Consider the following 23,694-nt stretch of genomic DNA (forward strand, 5'->3'; position numbering starts at 1 on the left):
AACTGGAATTAATTTTGATCTAAGGAATGACATTGGGAGTCCAAGTTTTGTTTGTTTTTAGCAGATGGGATAATCTGGTAAGCCCAACGTGAAATTGTTTTCAAATGCCACTTTTACACTAAATTCTTATATGTATTTGGATCTAAAAAACAGAATGCTTTTAAAAGTCTGTACCTGGTGATTACTTAAAATAAGAGGTGTTTATACACTTCCTAACACTTCTCCAAATATGATAAGGTATACGCATGTGTTCACCATATCCTAGAGTTTATTGCAAACAGCGGTTGTATAACCACTCAGTGGGGCTCCCTGAGAACAGACACCATTAGCTTGGGAGCTCCTTGAACTTGTCTACTCTCTCAAACTGATCATTCTCTACATGTAGCAATACAGTAACCTCCTCTTCCAGCAGGCTAGGTAACACAGTAAGAAGTTTCCTCTTCCATCAGGAGAAAGGGCCTTTTTGATCCTATTTGGTGAGAATGCCTTGGGGCAAAGGCTGTACCACCTTCTGAAAATCACTGGATACCTGCCCAAGACACCAGCCACTCCTTCCTCCTTGTTGACTATTTCTTAAAACTATTCCTGGCCCTGGGACTCCCTGAAGAGAAGGTGGCAGTGTGTGCTGTGGTCAAGTAAAAATAAAGACCATTTCTGTTTGGTGTCCATTGCTGGCATTCCTCCTGGCCAGCAAAAAACCACTTGGGGGTGGAGAACGGCCTCTCCTCACCCACAGCCAGGCAGCTCTGGTTAGGCACACTTTACCCTGCTCAGTGGCCCCCACAAGACGAGGAGGTCTTCAGCTAGACGTCTCTACGTCCCATAACCCACTTCCTCCAGGACTGCCTCTGCTTTCCCAATATTGCTGGCTACAGTCCTTCCCTTCCTAGGCTTCTCTCTCCTTTTCTTTCCCTTTGACTGTTTTTTTTTTTTTTCCTTTTCATAAAAATAAGCTTGCAGCTTTCCTCAGGAGGGCTGAAGAATGGAGCTGAGCAGAGAATACTCTGGGTAGAGTGATTATCTCTGGTGGGACAGAGCAGAGGATCGTGAGATAGAACTCCGCTGCAAACCAGAATCGGAGGGGGGCTGGGGTTCAGTACTTTCAAGACTGCCACAAGTCAAAGTTACTCACCGCTCCCTAGACATTGTGTTAGCAAGAGTTCATGATTAGTATTTCATTGAGAACAAATTAATAAGACATGCAATTAATTGTTCCCTTTTAGCAACCCTATCTTACTAAAGGCCTGTAGCCTCAGGACTCCACCATGGGGCTCACTCCACTGGCAGATCTGGTGGGCTCAGCTGTTCAGAGGAGATGAAGGAGCCAACACCTCTCCCTGAGCCCAACAGTGAGCAGCGGGTATGGCCTTGGGAAGGCCCAGGGGAAAGAGCAGGGTACTGCAGGGTATCAGGAGGGGACTGGGAGAGCGGAAAGTGTGTTACCAGCTTTGATGCTCACCTGTGGTTTCACTAAAGCCTGCATTTCTCCATCTCTACAAGGACGGTAGCAATTCCATCTCACGGGATTATCTTGAGGATGAAATGATACTGCATATAAAGCAATTATCTGCCACACAGTAGAGGTTCAATAAATGGAAGTTAGTATTCCAATCAAATTATCCAAGACTCATTATCCAAACACCTTGTTTTATACTCATGGAAGGTGCTTAACAGCACCTTCTACTCACTATGATGACTCTCGGTTGCAAATCACATTTTTATAAAAGTTATCATGTACTTTCTTCCTCCTCCCCATTCACTTACTCCTCCCCTCCCCCCAGCCTACTTATTACTCCTCTGACAGCCCTCTGTCCAAGCCACCATCTCAGTAGCCTTCTAATACGTTTCCTATTTCTTTTTTTGCTTTCCTTGCATCCAGTTTCCACATTAGAAGAGTGATATTTTGAAAATGAAGACTGAGTCCTTGCACTACTGTGCTTAAAACCCTCCAGGGGGCTTTCACCTCAGTTAGGCTAAAATCCTTGCTGTGACTTACAAGCACCTACTGAGCTGGCCCCTGGCCACCTAGCCAAATTCATGTCCAAACAGTCTTTCCGTGCTCATTCTGCTCCTGCCCCACTGCCCCCCTTTCCCCTTAAACTCACTCAGGGCCTTTGCACGTGCTGTTCCTGAAAGGGCACTTCACCTCTGCTATGGGTTGGTTGTGTCCTCCCAAAATTCACACGTTAAAGTCCTAACTCCCAGTACCTCAGAATGAGATTGTATTTGAAAGATAAGGTCTTTAAAGAGGACATTAAAGTAAAATTCAAAAAAAAAAAAAAGGCAAAATTCAGTCATACAGGTGGACCCTAACCCAATATGACTGGTATCCTTATAAGAGATTAGGACACAGACACACACAGACTAAGGGACAATCATATGAGAAGTCAGCCATCTGCAAGCCAAGGAGAGAGGCCTCAGAAGAAACTACACCTGCCAACACCTTAATCTTGGACTTCAGGCTTCCAGAACTGTGATAAAATAAATTTCTGTTGGTTAAGCAACCCGGGCTGTACTATTTTTGTTATGGTAGTCCTAGGAAACTAATACAAACCCCCATCTTTACATGACTGGTTCCTTCTTATCACCCTCAGTTCTCAACAAATGCCATGTCCCCAGAGAGTATGTCCATAGCCACTCAGTCTAAACTACGTTTTCCCATCGTTTGTTTTTCTTCACTGAAAAATTTCATAGTACAAAATTATTTTATTTGTTAACAGCATATTGTCTAGAATAGAAGTCCAGTCAGAGCTGGTCCATTCAGTGTCTTGTTGCACTGCTGGGACAGTACCTGGCACAGAGCAGGCACATGGAAAATATTTAGTGAATGTCCACGATGTCAAGTGCCAAAGAGGCTACAAAGACAAATATGAAATGGTTCCCAACCTGGAGAAGGTGGTCTCTATGGTGTGCCAGGAATCCTGCCGCTCAGGGAATACATGGGCTTGAGGAATGGACAGGGCATGATCTTCAGAGGCCAGTACAGCTGTTCAAGTGTGGGCAATGCCAGCAGTTTAGCTGGCCTAGAAGGGCCTGTGCCTGCAGGAAGAGGTGGGAGAGCGGGAGGGAGAGGTAGATGTGCCAGGCTAAGGGAGCTGAGGCTTCCTCTCCCCACTCCTCTTCCTCTCTCTCTCTCTCTCTCCCCCTCCATCCCTCCCTCTCCCTGATAAGGAGGGAAAAAAATAAACCCAACCAAATGGATGTGTTGTGAGAACAGAATGAGGTAATATATGTGAAACATCCACCCGTGTGTTGGGTCCCTAACTGATAAAAATTACTTGACTCTAAGTTAGTTGCATAACTGTAATAAACATTTCATTACTTGGACCAGAAAGGATGGTGTACCATTTCTAATCCACACTCCCAATTCCACCAGTTTATCACTTCTTCGATGACCTACCTACTACCACACACATCTAGCAGCTCACCACTACACTGTGTTTGTATATCCTGTCTTTGCCAATGTAAGAGTAGAATCATGCATGCACTTAATTTATAGGAATCAAATTATAGGAGCAGTGGATGCACCCAAGCTTGAAACAATCACATAGTTCAGCTAAAATCATTTTCATAATTTCAACTCAATTCCATTGTGGTTGGAGAACATAATTCACATACCTTGAGTCCCCTTAAATTCTTCCAGATATATTCTGTTAGCCTAGAATCTGGTCTTTCTGGTAAATGTTCCCTGTGCACTTATAAAGAATGTACATTCAGCTGTTATTGAGAGAAGTGTTCTGTACAAGTATTCTATGCAATTAGGGCAAGTTTGTTGATAGTTCAAATCTGCATACCCTTGCTGAGTATACCCTGTCTACTTGTTCTATCAAATATTTAAAGAGGGGTACTGAAATCTCTCTGATTGTAATTTTGTATTTGCCTATTCCTCCTTTGCAGTTCTAACAGTTTTTTGCCACATGTATTTTGTAGCTTTATTTTAGCTAAATAAGAATTTAGGACAGTTATATCCTCTTGATGAATTGACTGTTAATCATCACGAAATGACCTTCTTTATCCCTGATAATATTCTTTGTGCAGAGACCTACTTTGTCGAATAATACAGCTCTTCTGCTTTCTTTTACTAGTGTTAGCGTGGTTTATCTTTTTTTTTCATCTTTTTGCTAGTAAGATATTTGTGTATGTTATATTAGTGGGTGCTTTAGGGCTTACAGTGGACATTTTTAACTTATCACAGTTTACCTTCAAATGATGCTATACTCTTCCACATATATGTAAGAAACCTATAATAGCATATTTGGGGGCATATTTTCCTGCTTCTTTGCATGCCTGGTAATCTTCGATTGATGCCAACACTGTAACTTTTATCTTGTTGGGTGTTGGTTGTTTCCGAACTCCTATAGATATTTTTGACGTTTGTTCTGGGATGCATTTAATTGCCCATAGTTTAGTCCTTCCATTCCTCACTTTTAAGATGTATTATGCAGGACCAGATCAGTGTTTAGTCTAGGGCTACTTCCTCCCCACTATTCTTCCCCACTTGTGAGTCAAGACTCTTTCGAGTACTCCACCCATCACCCCATGATCCATGAGGTGTTCCACCGTGCTGATGGGAATAGGCACTATTCCTGGCCCTGCAAGAATGACAACGTGATGTTCCCTCTAATTCTATGAGATGTATTGCCTCCCTCAGGCAGTCTCCTCATGGGATTAATACTCAGCTGGAAATTTAAGGAGGACCCTCTGGAGTGTTTGGTATTCTGTGCTCCACACTCTGGCTGCCTTGGTCTCCCTGAATTCTCAGCTCTGTGTCCTCGTTCCAGGGAGTCTGCCAGCTGTGCCTGGTTTTCCTCTTCCTGTGGTATAGCTACAAATTCTCTCCAGGCAATAAGTTGAGGCAATGACATGGCCTGCTTTGTTTCCCATCTCTCAGGAATCATTGTCTCCCATTGCCTGATGTCAAGTATCTTAAAAATCACTGGCTTATATATTTCGCCTGGTTTTTAATGATATTTCTGATTCTTGGTACTCCCTCTTGTTTGGAAGGAAGTCTTACAGAGCCAAAATTATGGAAAAGCTGTGAAAATAACTTCAAGTATTTTCCAATCAATGACAAGATGAAAAACACATTGTTTAGCTGTGGCCAAGAAACTGGATGGTGACATTCTCACCGACATTCTGGAACAAGACATTAAAGGATTAACTGAGGACAGAGAGAAACATTTTAAGTCTAAAAAGTTCTTAGTATCCTGTATTTCCGGGAGATTTAAGGGCTTTTCCAAGGTAATTCTGACTATGGTGTGTGGGGCTTCCCTATCAGCACTGATCATTGATCCTAAACCCAAGTACAATGGGATTCCCCAGTCCTGTTCTCCATTTCCCTTCTGTTCACTCAACTATTAAACAACCTAAGAGTGTATGGCCTGGAGTAGAGGCTGGAGAAGTGAAAAGCTGCTGAACCTGTTCTTCCCACACCAGGCTCAAGGGAATTGGCCACTTGTGAAATAAAGCTGTTATCACTCTTCACCAAACATTTGTCAAGAGCCTCTTCTCAGAGCATTACTGCCAAACCAGAAATTTATCCTTTGAACTTCTGGCCCCTGACCCTAGGTACTGACTTAGTGCTAACTTCTTCCCAGGTACTATAAGGGAGAGATAATATCAAGTACTATTTTGGCTCTGAGGACCGAAAGACCAAACTAGCATATGTGAAACCATTAAAGAGCTCTCTAAGCGTACATCTTAGATTTTCATTTCCAGACTGAAAGGGCCCACTGGGTACCCAACACAATGAATGTAGGAATCCCACCACCATCCTGGCACTTTGTCATGGAATTTCATGAGAAAGGAAAGGCCCTAAAGGTTAAAAGAGCAAAAACCATGTTATACATAAAAGACCAGACGTATAAATGGAGTCAAACTTCTCAATATTAGTCCTGGAAGCTAGAAAATGATGGGGCAATGGCTTCAGAAGTCAGAGGGGGGCACCTGGCTGTCTGGGTGCATAGAGCATGTAACATTTGATCTTGGGGCTGTGGATTCAAGCCCCACATTGGGTGTAGAGATTACTTAAAAATAAAATCTTGAAAAGGAAAAAAAAGCCAGAGGGAAATGATGTTCAACCCAGAATCCCATACTTAGCCAAATTATCAAATGGGAAGATAAAAGCATGTATTATCATAATAATACTTCCTATATACCTTTTTCTTTGGCAGCTGCTGAAGGATGTACTTCAGCAAAGTGAAGTGGCAGATAAAGAAAAAAAAAAAAAATACACACACACATGAGCTCTAGCAAACAGGTAGGGGGCTGTATAAATCCCAGAATGACAATTGGCAGCCAAGAGAGCTACTAGTTCCTGTTGAGGCAGGAAGATGGAAGAATCTAGGAGGGAGGGAGGTCTTCAGAGGGAGCAAAAAAATGGGGTTGAAAGACTGCTATTTAAACATTTAGAAAATAAGATTTCTAGGCCATCAATAGATGTGATGTAGTATGTGAAAAACATTAAGGATAGGTATAGAAAATTAAACCAGTGGGAGAAACATACAATTGTTAACTCCAAGAAGACTAAAAAGTTGTACAAGAAAAACATGTACGGTATTTGGCTTTGCAGGGGACAAAATTGACACAGTCATAATAAGATAATTGCAGAGTTAACTGAATGATGATTGGACTGGGAAGCTGCAACAGGGACAACAGGGCGGGGTTGGAGAAGGGGAGGCAGAAGTGGAGAGGAGCTAACTCTGCATCTGTTATAACAAGAGGGTTCAAAATTAATCAACCAAGAAAAACAACATGAACTGCTATCATTGAGAAATATGGAACTGAAGAAAAAGAGTTGAAAGTGGTTAGCTGTAGGAGCAAAAACGAGACAAAATTAAATGGGTCAGGAACCTGGTGTTTGTCATTATAACTTTTCTAACACTGTATTTACTTTATAACAGCCATGTGCATTGCTTACATTACTTGATTTTGAAAAATATTTGTAACATGAAATTTACCATTTTAACCATTTTGTATATCTTCTTTGGAGAAATGTCTATTCAAGTCCTTTACCTATGTTTTGAATTGAGCTGTTTGCCTTTATTACGTTGTAATCAAAACAAAGAATTAATGTTAAAAGCAAGATCCCTTCCCTCCCCAAAAAAAGCAAGATCCAAATGCCAACAGGAAAGTTGGATTTCGAAGCAGGGACCCCTGGTAAGGCCCTTAGATGGATTCTTAAATGGCAAGTGGGGTACTTCTTCCATATTACCACAGATTGTTGAAGTCCCAGGCATTATCCAGACAAAATTTAAAAAGTGTGTACCCTTATCTCAACAAAATCTGTGCAATTCTTTGCAAGTTCTCCTTGCCTTTCTAATACCCTTGTCTTGGAGGGTAGGAAAAATTGGATTTTGGTTTGTTTGTTCTTTCCAAGCCTCCTGGGACACATTCCTGAACTGCACCCTGAGGGATAGTGTTTCCTACAAGCAAACTCTTGATCTATTGTGGGTAAAACCCATTTCTCTAACCTCCTTATCTGTCTCCAACACAAGCTCTGCTTTCATGAGAAGGACCTTTTATCTCTGAATGTAAGTGTTACGCACAGTGAGTAATGGAAGTGGTGCTCGGTGGGAGATCAAACCTGCATGAGGGGGGCAACTGCTCTCATGATTCTCTATCTGGGGCGCAGATGTAAGAGCACATTTGTCCTGTGGGCACCACCTCTTCGTAAGTTCCTCTAAAAGTTCCCCACTCCTTGCCCTTTTAGAGTAACTATAGCTAACATTCTCAATCAACCAAAAACACAATTGAGATGGTGTAGAACAGCCTCTGTAGAACTTACAGCCTCTGAAGTCAGACTACCTAGATTTTCATCCCAGCTCAGCTACTTGCTGTTGAGTCACCTTGACAAATCCTCTAACCTTTCTGTATCTCAGTTTCCTCATCTACAGACCTGTCCCTCATTAGGTTCTAGAGAGAATTAGTTAAGTACACGTGAAGAGCTTGCAACAATTCCCAGCACAGGACGAGTGCTGCAGAGTTTGGCTCTTCTGAGATGATTGCCATCATGGCATAGAGTACCTAGAAGGGCACTCGCTCTGCTTCTACCAATGATTTCTTCTGAGGAATGGGATTTAGGAATGGAGGTTGAGGAGAGGATTTTCATTTCTATTTCATGCACCTCTGTATTGTTTGAATTTATTACTTTTTATTAAAAGCAAAATAGGAAAATAAATTAAATGCCATCTGGCTAAGAGAATGTAAAAATATCTCTCCCAACTTCCCACTAAAATAGTTAAGAAGGTACAGAGATTAAAAGAAAAAAATCCTGGAAGTGCCTGGGTGGCTCAGTCGGTTAAGTGTCCAACTCTTGATTTCCACTCAGGTCATGATATCATAGTTCATGAGACTGAGCCCCGTCGGGCTCTGGACTGACAGTGTGGAGCCTGCTTGGGATTCTCTCTTCCTCTCTCTGTCTCTCTCTCTCAAAAATAAATAAATAAACATTAAAAAAAAATCCTGGGGCACCTGGCTGGCTCAGTCAGTAGAGCATGTGCCTTGTGGGGTGTGAGTTCAAGCCCCACCTTGGGGGTAGAGTTTACTTAAAAAAAAAAAAAAAAATACTATCCAAACATCTAAAACTAATGTTGCCCAGGCCCTTGGCTGGCTCAGTTGGAGGAACATATGACTCTTGATCTTGGGGTCCTGAGTTTGAGACCCAGGTGGGGTGTAGAGATTACTTAAATAAACAAAACTTAAAAAAATAAAATAAAGCTAACGTTGCCAATCCAAGGCTCGAAACTCATACAAATTGGCTGTACCTACAAGACCAATAAAATCTAAGTGTGTGGGGGGCAGGGGAGGCTGGCATCGGTGTTTCATCCATGCTCCTCCACTCTCCCACAAATTGCTACTGAGAACTTTTCTTTAGCCCATTAGTAATTAAAATTCGAGGTCAGTACCAATCAGGAAATAGAGTAGCAGTGCTCTCTACAGTAAATTTATTTGTTCGTTTTGAGATAAGTATCCTGTCGAGGCCACCCCTTCCCCATCAGTTTCTCTTTCTAGATTCAGTTAAAAACTACAACTCCCAGAAGTCCCCTGGGAAGGAATAGGGAGGCTGGGGGAGATGAAACGTGATCTTAGCCCCACTCACCCTGCCTTAACATTCTCCTGGAAAAGCAACTGGAAGCTCAAGAAACCTCTCTGTGCTGGTCTTGAAGGAATCACTTGAAGGCGTGCTCTAGTCAACAGGAGCAGGCAGATGGCAGTGCTGTGAAACTTCAAGCATGACAGGCAACTCAACCCCGGATCCCCACAAGAATGAGGACCTCTGCAACCACACGCAGGTGGGCGGTGCCAACGTCGGATCAGCCTTAATGCGCAGGGGTCAGAGTCTCCTTCCACGATGGCATCTGAAGGAAGTTCAAAAGCAAAGGATCACATATGAACTGTTATTGCCCATAAAGGAAATAACTGTTACACATAAGAGTTCTGGCTCCCTCCTCACCAGTTATAGAAGATTCATTAAATGTAATTGACATTCACTATGTCAAAAACAGGCAGCTAGAGCTATTGTCTTAAAAGAAATACATCTAAAATGGTGCAGTCACTTTGGAAAATAGTGGAAGGTATTCAAGGGTTTAAACATAGGGCTGTCCTAAGATCCAGCAATTCCACTCCCAAATGTATTACCGAGAGAATTAAAAATGTATGTCCGTGCTAAACCTTGTAGACCAATGTTCATGGCAGCATTATTCGTGACAGCCAAAAAGGGGAAATAGTCCAAAGAGCTGATCAGTTGAGAATGGATAAACAAAATGCGGTATATCCATACAAAGGAATATTGTTCAGTTGTAAAAAGGAATTAAATACTCATACGTGCTACAACACGAATGAACCTTGAAAACATTATGCTCAGTGAAAGAAACCAGACACAAAAGGCCACATATTGTATGATTCTATTTATATGAAAAGTCCAGATTAGGTAAATCCAGAAAGATGGAAAGTAGATTAGTGGTTGCTGCAGGATAAGGGAGAGGAGAATGAAAGTGACTGCTAACAAGTGTAGGGTTTCCTTTTGGGTGAGGAAAATGTTCTAGAATTAGATAGCGGTGATGGTTGTACGACTATGAAAATATACTAAAAACCACTAAATTATATACTTTACATAGGTGAAGTTTATGGCATTGTAAATTATACCCCAATAAAACTGCTGTAGGGGCGCCTCAGTGGCTCCGTCAGTTAAGCATCCTACTCTTGATTTTGGCTCAGGTCACCATCTCGAGGTTTGAGGTTCGTAAGCTCAAGCCTCACAACAGGGTCTGTGCTGAAAACACAGCCCTACAGCGCTCTGGCAGTGAGTGTGCTCTCTCTCTAAATAAATAAACTTAAAAAAAAAACTGCTATAAAGAAAGAAATGGTCCCCAAATGTTACTGAAACAGTTTTGGATAAGTATGGCTGGGTGGCAATTTTTATTTCTACTTTTCTAGGTTTTTTTTTCCAAAATGTCCCCCCCTCTAATGGGCAGTGATTACCAAGTGAAGATCTGGAATCGGACAGATCTAGCTGGATTCAAATCCAAGTTCCTTCTGAATTAACTGGATAATCTTGGGTAAACTACTTAATTATTCTACACTTCCGGCTCTTCATGAAAAATTGGGGTGATATATTGCTTACCACAGGGGAGTTGGGAGAATTTAATAAGAGAATGCTGTAAAGTGCTTAGATCAGAGCATGGCATATTAGTAAGTGCGCAAGAAATATCAGCTGCCTTTTTTTTTTAAGCTTTTTTATTTTTTCAAGTCATCTCTATGCCCAATGTGGGGCTTGAATTTACCACCCAGAGATCAAGAGTTACATACACACAGAGCCTGGTGGCTCAGTCAGAAGAGCATGTGATTCTTGATCTCCGGGTTGTGAGCTGGAGCCCCATGTTGGGTGCAAAGATTAGTAAAAATAAATAAATAAACTTTACAAAAAAATAAAATAAAGTTTAGTGTCTTGAATATCTTCTAAAAAAAAAAAAAGTTACGTGCTCTACCAACTCAGCCAGCCAGGCTCTCCCTGACATTTCCATTATTAAGAATAAAAGACAATAAAATAATACTAAGTTTTACAGATAGTGCTTATATAGCACTACTGTAGATGTTTTACATATTTTAATGTATTTAGTCCTCACAACTCCCTTGTAAGGTAGGACACTCTTATGCCCATTTTACAGATGAGTATTAAGTGTGACATTTACCAGTGACATGCAGTCTGCACATTTTGTAGTAATTTAGGAACACATAAAGAGCATAGAAAGCTGAGGCAATCAGGGGGGACTTCATGAAGCAAGTGGCCAAGGAAGGAAAGATGGGCCCTGGTTAATCCTACATGGCTGGGAAATGGTAGTGAGGGCCTTGCATGTAGAATGGAAGTTTCCAAACAAAGGGGTGGAAAATAACATTTGTACAATGTGGTGATGAGTACAGATTTTGTGTTATATTATTTTCTGTACCTTTGTGCACCTTAGAAATAGTAATTAACAAAAATTAAAATATTTAATTACTGTGTTCTGAAGAAAGAACACATTTTCTTTCGCTAAGTCTGTGATATATGTATATATATTTACCTATATATTTATACTTACATATATATAAGTAAATGATAGTTTTCTTTATTCTTTCTAAAATAAACCTTGGTTTTTAAACTCTATTTGCCTGTTAAACTACTACGCCTTGGAATTTTTTTTCCATATGGATCTCTCTTACTCCTTGTTACAACTGCATATTCCACACTAAGAATATTCCAGAATTTATTTTTCCCTTCCTCACAGATCCCAAGTTTCTGTTACAAGCATTATTTGTAAACACTGTACCAACCGTAAAAGCCTTTCCCATGCACTGTCTGAGGTAGATATCAGGAAGCGGAAATGCCATAAATCCCATATTCAAAAAGTGAATCAAGGGGTGAATGGAAAATCTCTGTACTTCCCTGTCAATTGTGTTGTAAACCTAATACTGCTATTTAAGAAAGAAATAGTCTTAAAAGAAAAAAGTCAGAGACGGGCACGCTGGCGAACCGGGAATCCAGGCAGTTTCTCACCTGCTCCGGGCCGGAGCGTGGGGTCCCATCAGCCCGCCCGCTGGCGGGCCCAGGAGGCACCTGGTGGAGCCTCCTAGCCCCCGGATTAGGTGCAAAAGCACGGTGACCTACTACCCTAGGGACACGCTCTCCGCCCCGCCTCGAGGCCCTTCATTGAAAAAAAAAAGAAAGAAACCTTGGCGATCACGTGAAACCGGCATGCCGGCCTCATGACGTCACGAAGCGCGGACCAATGGGAGCTTCTGTTTATGTCGGGGGTCATCAGAATATCAGAGCCCCCGCGCGCAGCCTCACCCCGCCGCTGCCGCCGCTGCCGCGCCGCTCTCCGGCTCTGGTCGAGAGCGCCCAGCTGGAGCGGGAGGCGGCGCGGCTGCAGCGCCGCGGGGAGGGCCGTGCCGGTTGCCTTCTGCAGCCGCGTCTCTGCTAGCTGGCCCTGCGCCGTCCCTGGGGCACTGTGCAGCTTTAGTCCGGGACTGAAGCTGCCGGCCTTCGCGGGTGCCTGGATCCGCGTCCCGCCTCAGCGCCCGGAGGACATGCGGAAGAGAGAATGAGCCAGAGGGACACGCTGGTGCATCTGTTTGCCGGGGGGTACGGTCCACACTGGGCGTGCGGGCTGGGGCTGAAGGTGCTGGGCAGAAGGCCGTGGCCTGACACGCGGGCGACACGGGTGAGGGGGCTCCAACCCGCGGGGCCGAGAGGGTGAGACCCGGGCGGGGAGGGGTGAGGAGGCTTGAGCCGGGGGTGCTAAGGAGGCCAAGGTCGGACGGGGAGGGTTGGGGGCTGAAGCCGGGGCGGGGCGTGAGGCCTTAGGCCCGCGGAGCCGGGGCGAGGCTGGAGCGCGAGCCTGAGGAGCGGCGGGCGGGGCTGGGGGACTACGCGGGCCAGGGCCACGCGTCGCGGCCTACCCGGTGTCCGAGATGCGGGGCCGCGGAGAGGAACGTGGCTGCAGGCCTCACGGACGTTCCTAGGCCTGGGGGTACTGGGCGGAGGTGCCGAGGCCGAGGACAAAATGGGCGCCGGGGCCGCCTCCTCCCTCCCCCCGTGCCGCGCGTGCTGCGAGGCCTCCTCACGTCGCTCACGCAGCACCTCGGACCTCGGGTAGCTGTTTTCCCGGCCCACTCCGCGGGGGTGGGTCTTTGGGGGGCTTCCGGCACCCGCGGGGAGGCTTTGGTGTTCGCTCGCCCGCTGGAGCTGTAGGTGTCTCGCTCTCGGAAAATTTTCTGCCCGGGTTTCTCCAGGTCGCAAGATGCGGTGCAAAGCGTCAGTGCCTTTTGGGTCGGATTCTTTTTGTGAAAACCAACCCTCTTGCGCACCCTCTGCTTCTCGTCTGCTGAAAGGAGAAAGTCGGGGGTAGGGAGAGGTCAGATGCTTTGGCCATAGTTACTGTGTGTACAAGATTAGGACTCAGCCTAAAGTCTCAGTTCCCTGATTGCCAGCCTACATGCTACAGATACTTTGTTGAGCCAGTTTAGTCTCTTTTTTAGGTTTATTCCTTCCAAGTTGTTTGGGGAATGCTAGAATTTTTTAAGTTTAAGAGTTACTTATCTGTGGGATCATGTTACTCCAAAAACAGCTTTGGTGAATTATGCTGAGGCTCTTTTCTGTCTGTATGACTATATAGTCTCATCCCCTTAAAGCGTACAGTTTGTTTTAAAATCGACCACTTTAAGACTTTATTGCCAATGATGGCAGTACTTTTCTTCCGTTGGCGTATTCACTCAACAAACTCACTGTGCACCACTAGCCATGGGCCAGTCACTGTTGTGGCATAAAAAAGTGTTTTTCTTGTAATCTGTGAGGCCAAGCTTAGGCGATGTATTTTCCACATTTCTGAGACTTTTACCAATGATCCATCTTTCTGATATGTTAACTAAATCTTAGCAAATTAAATCATTTTTTTTTAAAAACCATTAATCATGTAGGTAGGTGTTCTTGTAAAGGTATCTTGTTATGCAAACAATTGGGCTTCCTTGCGTAATTCTATCACAGGTAATACCTGAAAGTTAGGAGACTGCGCTATTTTGAGTGAAAAATGGACAAAACCTTTTTTCCATTATGTTATTTTAATAATGTCCATTATTTTAATTGCTTCATTTGTAACGTGAGGGAGGTGTACTATATGATCTCTAAGGCCCTTCCTAGGTCCTAACATTTCTACTACTCTACGTTCAAGATTCATGTATTAAGTTTTGTTAAAAGTGGGGCATGGTAACTTGAAGTGTTAGCTTGATTGCACTGACTTCCCAATTTGGATTAAGATCATTGGTCATTTTTTTGTAATGAATACATGTAAAGGCCCTCCTTGTTAGATTTTTTCCTAAAAGCAGAAATGGAGAGTGTTTGCAGCATCTAAACAATAGATTTAGGAGCCTCTCCTCCACAAAGAACCTAGCATTTGCAGGTTATTTGGAGCATTAAAAGGTACTGGGATGTAGGGCCTGATACAACGTAGGTGATCAGCCTTGTAAATTCCCTTTCTTTGTATCTCTTGACTTTACATTTATATGTGGTTGCATAATTTGTTGCCATAAAATCTGGTTTATCTTTTTTTTTTTTTCTTGGTGTATCGTTTTCAGAGAAACATTAGAACTAGGAAGGATGGTAAAGATCATCTGGCTCATCCCCTTAAAAATGTGGAAAAATACTGAGGTGTATTGATTTACCCAAGGTCAAACAGCTTTCCATTCATGTAAAATGAGAGATAAATAATGTCTAACAGATCCTTCTATCTCTCTATTATATGAAGTCAATTTTATAGAATATTCTGGAAGTCTGTATGTTAAGCATTGTGGAAGTACACATTGGGTTGTGCCAGTAACGTTCTCAATTGGAGATGTTGAATTTTTTTATATATGAAAGTTGCTTACTTAGGCAATTGTTTTCAGGACATTCTTCATAGAAAACTAGATTTCATTATTTTTATCCTGATAGAATTACATTAATTAGGAATTAGGAAAGTTTTTTTTTTTTTTTTTTTACTTTAATAGTAATAAGCTGAAGAAAAGGAGAGAGATCTTTTTATGAGCTTTACACACAGGGATCATTTAGATTAAGTTCTAAAAACTCAATATATTTTAACAACTAAATAACCTTTCATAGTGGCATTTAATCTTAGGCAAAAATTGAGTATATGGCCTTTGCATCATTTCCCTGATAATTATAATTATGTTCAAGTATGTGTTTATTAGGATTTCAGAGCGATTTCAAATAGCCTAGTAGCTATGTTATTAAATCAGAAACATTCGCGACAGACCAGTGCTGGACCTTGGGTCTGGACCGGTGCTGGACCTGGTTTATCTTTAGGACACCCTTTGGTCCCATTTTGTATTTGCCAGAGTTAATCTTCAGAATTTATAAGGTCATTGGTTAGGTCAGGAAAGTTACGGAAGCAACTCGTGTTAACCTGCAAAAAGGATGTAGATAAGATTTATTTAAGCTGTACTTCTTAATTTTTTTTAATGTATATTTATTTTTGAGAGACAGATAGACAGACAGACATGAGCAGGGGAGGGTCAGAGAGAGAGAGGAAGACACAGTCTGAAGCCGGCTCCAGGCTCTGAGCTGTCAGCACAGAGCCAGATGCAGGGCTCAAACTCACGAACGGTGAGATCATGACCTGAGCCCAAGTTGGATGCTTAACTGACTGAGCCACCCAGGAGCCCCTGAGCTGTACTTTTAATAACACTATAGGTATGTGAAGATATAAGCAGTATGATATATATTTTTAAATTCTTTAATAGAACTATTTATTGTCTGTTATTATGTCAGCTACGTATGTGCACCAAGAGGCACTTTGCTTTTTTATTTTGTTCTTTGAGAGAGATTGTCTCAGAAGGAATAAATCTTGGAAACTGTCCTTCCTAGATTTTTTTGATGTTATAGAATAATGAACTTGTATGCTGTTCAGCTGTCAAACTTGACTGTTCTTTGCTTGCTAATCAAAGCACTTAAAGCCAGTGAGCAAGTGGCTTTGAATTGTAACTTTGTCTTTTAACAGTAAAGCATCCAGTTTAGTACTTTATTACTAGTAGTAGCAAATCACATTGGTGATACCTTGCAACTGATCTTAACTCATTGGTCACGTCACTGGATCAGAGGGACTCAGGACCAGTTAGAAGGCAAAAAGAAAGTGAAAGCCTGCTTTAAGGCACTTGAAGTGGGAATGGTCAGGGGAAGTGTGAGAGGAAGTTTGGAATGCAGAACCAGAGAGACTTGAAGATAGCTGGATGTCAGAAAGCCTCTGTATGCCTTATACACTTTTCCAACTGATGATTGTTAGCCTTTAATATCTCATACAGAAGAGCTTCTTCACATGGTCTTTTTTTTTTAATTGTGTATATTTAAGGTATACACCACAACATGATGATTTGATGTAAGTATACGTAGTGAAATGATAACCTCACATCTGATGCAGTTGCCATTTTTTGTATGTGAGACCATCTGAAATCTCTTAGCAAATTTCCAATATTCAGTACAGTAGTATTTTAATCATTATGTTGTACATTAGAACTTTAGACTTACTCATCCTACATAACTGCAATTTTGTACTGTTTGACTAATACCTTCTTATTTCTCACACCTCTTGCCTTTGTTAACTACCCTTCTATGGTTTTTGACTTCTATGTTGTTTGACTTTTTTAGATTTTACATATAAATGAGATCATGCAGTTTTTTTCTTTCTGTGGTGGCTTATTTCCCTAGTATAATGTCTTCCATGTTCCTCCATGTTGCAAACGGCAGGATCTTATGCATGGCCTTCTTGATCTTGGAGTCATCGCAGCCTCACTACATTATACATTTCTATTTTGCACGTTTTTTTCTTTATTTAGTTTTTAAATGTTTATTTTGAGAGAGAGTGCACACACATGAGCAGGAGAGAGGGACAGAGAAGAGAGAATCCTAAAGAGGCTTTGCATTGTCAGTGCAGAGCCCCATGTGGGGCTGCAGGGCTTGAACTCAGGAACTGTGAGATCAGGACCTGAGTCAAAATCGAGAGTCGGACGCTTACTGAGACACCCAGGTGACCCTATCTTGCTAAAATTTTAAAGCATTATGTTGGCTGTACAAATTAATATTCATGAGGAGTTTGCTCATTATAAATCGTAAAAAATACGTAAATCAGTATTCATTGCTAAGAAACTTTCTTTTTGGGAGACTAGAATAAAACAATTTTAAATGTTATTTTTATATAGAATATTTTAAAAATAATTTCTAGTCTTTTTCATTAATTGTTTTATAACTTGGTTGGCGTAATAAAATGTGCTATTCAAATCTTACAAATTAATAAATGAGACAGTATATATTTAATATATTTTAGTTGTACTCACATTTAAGTTGTGAAGCTGAATATGCATGCATTGTCCCTGCCCTCCAGCTATTAAGTTAGCATGCTGCTTTAATCTTGCAGTAAATTGACCAGTGCATAAAAAATACCTCTACCCCCAAGCACTTAAGACGTGTAATAATAACAATACAGAAGAACAGATTCTTCTCCTTATATCCTTCCTGGTTAAATTGCATCTAATTTAGTATAGAACAGCATGCTTCAAATTTATAGCAACCCATTAGTGGATTATGAAATCAATTTGGTTTATAACCAACATTTTAAAAAAAAAGAAAAATTCTGCAAAATGTGCATGGGGATATACTGCATCTTGATGTAAAATACTCCTTCTGGATTTAAGTTAGAGATTTGAAAGGAAAAGAGCTGAACTAAGAATCAGGAGATTTGGGTTGTTCTTTAATTGACTGTGAACGTGGAGCAACTAATTTTCCCTTGGAAGATTTTTGTTTCCTCATCTGCAGAATAAGGAAGTTGGGCCAAATGCACTGTCTCCTACCTCTTAAATCCTGAGTTATCAAATGCTATAATGTTCATTCACTCATTCAGCATGAATGCTTGCTATGTCGCAGGCATTAATAGAGATGTTGGGGTTATTAGTATTGGATATAAATTGCTGATTTCCTGATGCTTACATTGTAGCATCAGGGAACACATCAGAAGGTAAAGTAAATAAAATATGTTAAGTGACAATATGGGCTGTAGAAAAGAGTAGTGCAGGGAAGGTGGATAAAGAGTCAGTGTAGGGGTTTGAGAGAGAGAGTGCAAGCAGGGGAGGGGCAGAGAGAGAGGGAGAAAGAATCCCAAGCAGGTTCTGCACTGACCACAGAGCCCAGTGTAGGGCCCGAACTCATGAACTGAACCGTGAGATTATGACCTGAGCTGAAGTTGGATGCTCAACCGGCTGAGCCATCCAGGCACCCCCAATGTGGGGGATTTTTTATATGGCGATCAGACAGGACATCACTGAGAAGTGACAACCGAGCAAAGATGAGGTGAGGTAGTAACCCATTCTCATATTTGAGGCAAAAATATGAAGATGAAACAGCAAGAACAGAGATCCTGAGGCAAGAGCATGGTTCATGTATTAAACTCTAATTAGAGTTAGAGCAGAAGCCAGTGGCTTAGACCAGGATGGACATGATGAGAAGTGGTCAAGATTCCTGATTTATTTAAAAAAATTTTTTTAATGTTTTTATTATTTATTTTTGAGAGCGTGAGAGAGAGCATGAGCAGGGGAGGGGCACAGAGAAAGGGGAGACACAGAATCTGAAGCAGCTCCAGGCTCTGAGCTGTCAGCACAGAGCCTGATGTGGGGCTTGAACTCAACCACCAGCTGTGAGATGTGACCTGAGCCAAAGTCGGCCACCTAACTGAGCCACCCAGCTGCCCCAAGATTCCAGATTTATTTTAGGGTACTGAGTCCAAGACACTTGCATACCATACACATCATTTTTTCATGGGGTCCAGTGAGTGGGTCCCAGAAACTTCAACCATATGCTCCAGTTAAAAACCGCTGCTGTTCCAAAAAAACAAATACTGCTAGAGTTTTGATTAAAATTATTTTAAAAATAAATGTACGCATATCGTGTTTTTTTAAGCTCCTTTAAGATTTTTATTAATCAGCATTCCCCATCTCCCCTCCCTCCACATTTCCTTCCTAGTGGGAACCTAGTATATGTCTTAGCTATGTGGAATTTTCTTCATACTTTCTGTTCTGGTAGATGAGGATTTAGTTATACCATTCTCTAATTCCCCTATCTTTCTATTCTCAGTAGATAGTTACATCACAGTTTTTTGGTTAAATCAATGGGCAGTGCTTACCTTATTGTGACACTATTGACCTTTTCTTTCTTGAATAACTTCATTTTTCCTCCCTTGGAGTTAATAATCGCTGCACATTTAAAAATGCTTAGTGGGGCACCTGGGTGGGGTTAAATGTCCTATTTCGGCTCAGGTCATGATCTTATGGTTTGTGGGTTTGAGCCTTGCATCGGGCTGTGTGCTGATAGTTCAGAGCCTGGAGCCTGCGTTGTATTCTGTGTCTCCCTCCCTCTCTGCCTCATCCCTGCTTGCGTTCTGACTCTCTCTCTCAAAAATGAATAAATGGTAAAAAAAATTTTTAACAAAAAAATTAAAATGCTTAGTAATATGAGTACTTGAATATTTAGTTTTATATCATCAAATATATTCATCTGTCAGTCTTTTTTTCCTGAAGTTCTTCATCCCTCTGAACTTTGTTACCCAAATCCTTTCTGGACTGGTTATTTTCTAATCCTGACATATCTTGGGATTCCTTTCTCCCTCTCCTGTGTTATTCATTCTGTTCCTAAATTCAATTCCCCAGCCCCCATTTTATTGAGATATAATTTGACGTAGAGTCTTGTATTGTTTTTAGGTATATTCCCTCCTCTTTTTTAGATTAAGCCCTTAACTCGCAGAACACATTCTTTAGTAGCTGTGTAAGAAAGGGTACAAGGTAGGAAAATTCTTGAATATTTCTTTGTATGCGAGTGTATTTATTCTTTCTGCTTGACAGGTTTGGTACAGAATTCTAGAATAAGTGATCTGTAGTTGTTGGGAATTCTATTCTTTTTTTTTTTTTATGTTACCTTTTATTCTTTGTGGAAGTTGATAATATCTTTGTTCCCAGCATTTTATTTTATTTTTTAAAGTTTATTTATTTATCTTATTTTGAGAGACTTAGCAAGCAGGGGAGGGGCAGAGAGAGCATCTCAAGCAGGGTCCAAGCTGTCAGCACAGAGCCCAACACAGACCTTGAACTCAAATCGTGAGGTCTTGACCTGAGCTGAAGTCTGACACTTAACCGACTGAGCCACCCAGGCACCCCTTTGTTCCCAATATTTTAAAAGATTGTAGTAGTGCAACTTGGTGTGAGGTTTTTAAGTATCTATTGATTCTACCTGTGAAACCTGACCAGAGATTCTTTTAAGCTTTTTTTTAAAGTTTATTTATTTATTTTGAGAGAGAGAGAGACTATGAGCAGGGAAGGGGCAATGAGAGAGGGAAAGAGAGAATCTCAAACAGGATCCACACTGTCATTGTGAGTTCAACCTGGGGCTCCAGCCCGTGAACCTAGCAGTCATGACCTGAGCCAAAACCAAGAGTTGGATGCTTAACTGACTGAGCCACCCAGGCACCCTGACCTCGGAGATTCCTAAATTCATGTTCTTTAGAGATTTAAGCTTCTGCCTGGGAGCATAGTTTTACTGGTAACATGGTGGTGAGTGGGAGGGGTAGATCCCACTACGGTATCCCAACTTCACTATATAGCCTATCAGCCAGCCCTTCTATTTTCAGTTCTTTGCCTTACTTCCATCTTGAATACTTCATGCCCTTAATCTTTAGGCCTCTGAGATTCTGCAGGGCAAAACTGCTGCTTTCCTTTGGTATTTCCTTCTTTAAGCCTTTCTTCCTCTTTGTTAAGTCAGTTACCCCTTCTTACTTGTTTCATTGCTTGAAATCTTAGGTCTTGTTCATTTCTCCCCTAGTTCTCTGTCTTTGTGGCATATTTCTTTAGACAGTTGAGGTTTTTGACGTGGAGAAGAAATAGTCTATAGTTAATTCCTGTTGTCATAAGAAGAGATTTTATTTTTTTTAGTTTTTTTAATGTTTATTTATTTTTGAAAGAGAGAGAGAGAGAGAGAGAGAGAGAGTGAGTGTGAGTGGGGGAGGGGCAGAGAGAGAGAGAGGGGGAGACACAGAATCAGAAGCTCCGAGTGATCACAGAGCCCAATGCGGGGCTTGAACTCGTGAATGGCGAGATCATGACCTGAGCTAAAGCCAAACGCCAAACCTAATGAGCCACCCAGGCGCCCCTTGTAAGTAGAGATTTTAAGTGTTTATTGACTCCAAGAGTTTTTTTCTGCATCGATTTTAATGATTTCAGCTTGGATAATAATTTTAAATGACTTTAAGATAAAAACAGCATGAGAGATACTGGAGTGTCACCCCTGTGCTTGCATACCTGTTGCATTTTGTAACGTAAAACTGCTTCAGGACAACCTGAGTGCTTGTGTGAACACCTACTTACATCACTCCCTAGCTCTGTACAATTTAGATCCTCATTACTTGTTGAATTATGTTTTTAGGAATTACAATATATATATATATCTTGTCTGTGGTCTGGCCTTAAAGTATTTGTAATAGTTTCTGTTACAGAATTTTAGGTATTACTATCAGTAATAGATGCTGATAACTTCAGTAGGTAATATTTTTTTAGTATTTTCTATGTGCCATGTCATGAAATACTGTACATGGGTTATATCATATATCATTTTTACAAGAAGACTGTTTTCCCCCAGTAAACTGTTTTTTGTGTGTATAATAGGTTTATTTTCTTGGAATCAAGAGTAGGGTAAGAATCATGGCCTATGTGCTACCTTGGCTTTTTGTTTTTATTTATTTTAATTTTTAAAAAATACTTTATTTTTAAGTAATCTTTACACTCAATGTGGGGCTTGAACCCATAACCTCGAGATCAAGATTCACACACTCCACCGACTGAGCCAGCCAGGCACCCCTATATTTATTTATTTTAATTATAGAAGTAATTCATGTTCATTCTGAAACCCAAGAATACATTTTATGTTTTACAGAATATAAAACCAAAACCAATATGCATGATTATTAAAATTTGGGGCCTATTTCATTTTTTTTTTATTTTTTTTAAATTTTTTTTTTTCAACGTTTATTTATTTTTGGGACAGAGAGAGACAGAGCATGAACGGGGGAGGGGCAGAGAGAGAGGGAGACACAGAATCGGAAACAGGCTCCAGGCTCCGAGCCATCAGCCCAGAGCCTGACGCGGGGCTCGAACTCCCAGACCGCGAGATCGTGACCTGGCTGAAGTCGGACGCTTAACCGACTGCGCCACCCAGGCGCCCCAGGGCCTATTTCATTTTTATGTTCAGTAAATTTACAAAGTAAATATACTAAGTAGTTAAAAAAATCCAGCTAACTTCACGTTAAAAACAGCTATGATGTACTCTAAGTAAACCACTATTGTAGTGTGAATATGGTGTTTTACTGCACAGGTTGTCTTCAATTAATTCTGCAGCATATACTACAGCATGTACTGTGATGATTCACATTTCTTGCCACTTAGCCGTCACCAATGAACAGAAACAAACTTGTGGCTTCTGTTTAAGATTTTGCTTCTGGTCTTTTACGTAAAGTTGACCTTTGGGGCGCCTGGGTGGCTCAGTTGGTTGAGCGTTCAACTTCAGCTCGGGTCATGACCTCACGGTTTGTGAGTTTGAGCCCCTCGTTGGGCTCTGTGCGCCGGCTCAGAGCCTGGAGCCTTCTTCGGATTCTGTGTGTCCCTCTCTCTCTGCCCCTCCCCCAGTCATGCTTTGTCTATCTCTCTCTCTCTCACTCTGAAAAATAAATAAACATTAAAAAAAATTTTTTTAAAGTTGACCTTTGATCAACATTGATATGAACTTGCACAGGGTCCACTTACAGGCAGATTTTTTTGGGATAACTACAGTACAGTACTGCAAATGTATTTTTCTTATGATTTTCTTTAATTTTTTTTTTCAACGTTTATTTATTTTTGGGACAGAGAGAGACAGAGCATGAACGGGGGAGGGGCAGAGAGAGAGAGGGAGACACAGAATCGGAAGCAGGCTCCAGGCTCTGAGCCATCAGCCCAGAGCCTGACGCGGGGCTCGAACTCACGGACCGCGAGATCGTGACCTGGCTGAAGTCGGACGCTTAACCGACTGCGCCACCCAGGCGCCCCTCTTATGATTTTCTTAATAACATTTTCTTTAGTTTTATTGTAAGAATACAGTATATAACACATACACAAAATATGTATTAATCAACTGTTTATGCTAGTGATAAGTCTTCCAGTCAACAGTAGGCTATTAGTAGTTAAGTTTTGAGGGAGTCAAAAGTTATGTGTGGATTTTTGACTGCATGGGGTGGGGGGGGGGTTGGTGCCCCTAACCCCCATGGTATTTTATGAGTCAACTGTAATGAGGTTTTAAGCCTATTTCATAGCTGTTTAAAAATAATATCTGTTCCTTCTTTATTGAGTATAGAGTCTCCCTTGAGCTAGTTAATTTTGTTTCAAATCTCTTACAGCCCTACTATTTATCTAGTTGATGTGTTAATTTCTTACACCATAATTATGGTTTTGATCTTTTCTTTTTGGGGGTTTAATTTTTTAAATTTCCTATTTAAAGCTATAAGTGGAATTTTTAGGAGACATTAAGTTTATTATGATTAAGATTTTGACATAGTGTAATTGTATTCAGTTGCAGGTAGTTCATATACTTAACTTTTTACT

At 41.3% G+C, this 23,694-nt stretch overlaps 1 protein-coding gene across 1 annotated transcript in view; it reads left to right on the forward strand.

Moving 5' to 3' along the window:
* Positions 1 to 12,342: 12,342 nt before the first annotated feature.
* SLC25A36 (solute carrier family 25 member 36) overlaps positions 12,343 to 23,694 on the forward strand; it is a 37,830-nt gene continuing 26,478 nt past the window's right edge. Inside the window, exon 1 of the mRNA XM_047099585.1 lies at positions 12,343 to 12,622. Within this exon, the coding sequence (XP_046955541.1) occupies positions 12,582 to 12,622 (41 nt within the window). The 5' untranslated portion in view covers positions 12,343 to 12,581. The remainder of the gene's footprint in view (positions 12,623 to 23,694) is intronic.

Source organism: Lynx rufus, unplaced genomic scaffold (assembly GCF_022079265.1).
Source record: "Lynx rufus isolate CCGP_SWC_20201006 ecotype Redwood Valley unplaced genomic scaffold, mLynRuf1.p SCAF_5, whole genome shotgun sequence".
NCBI lineage: Eukaryota > Metazoa > Chordata > Mammalia > Carnivora > Felidae > Lynx > Lynx rufus.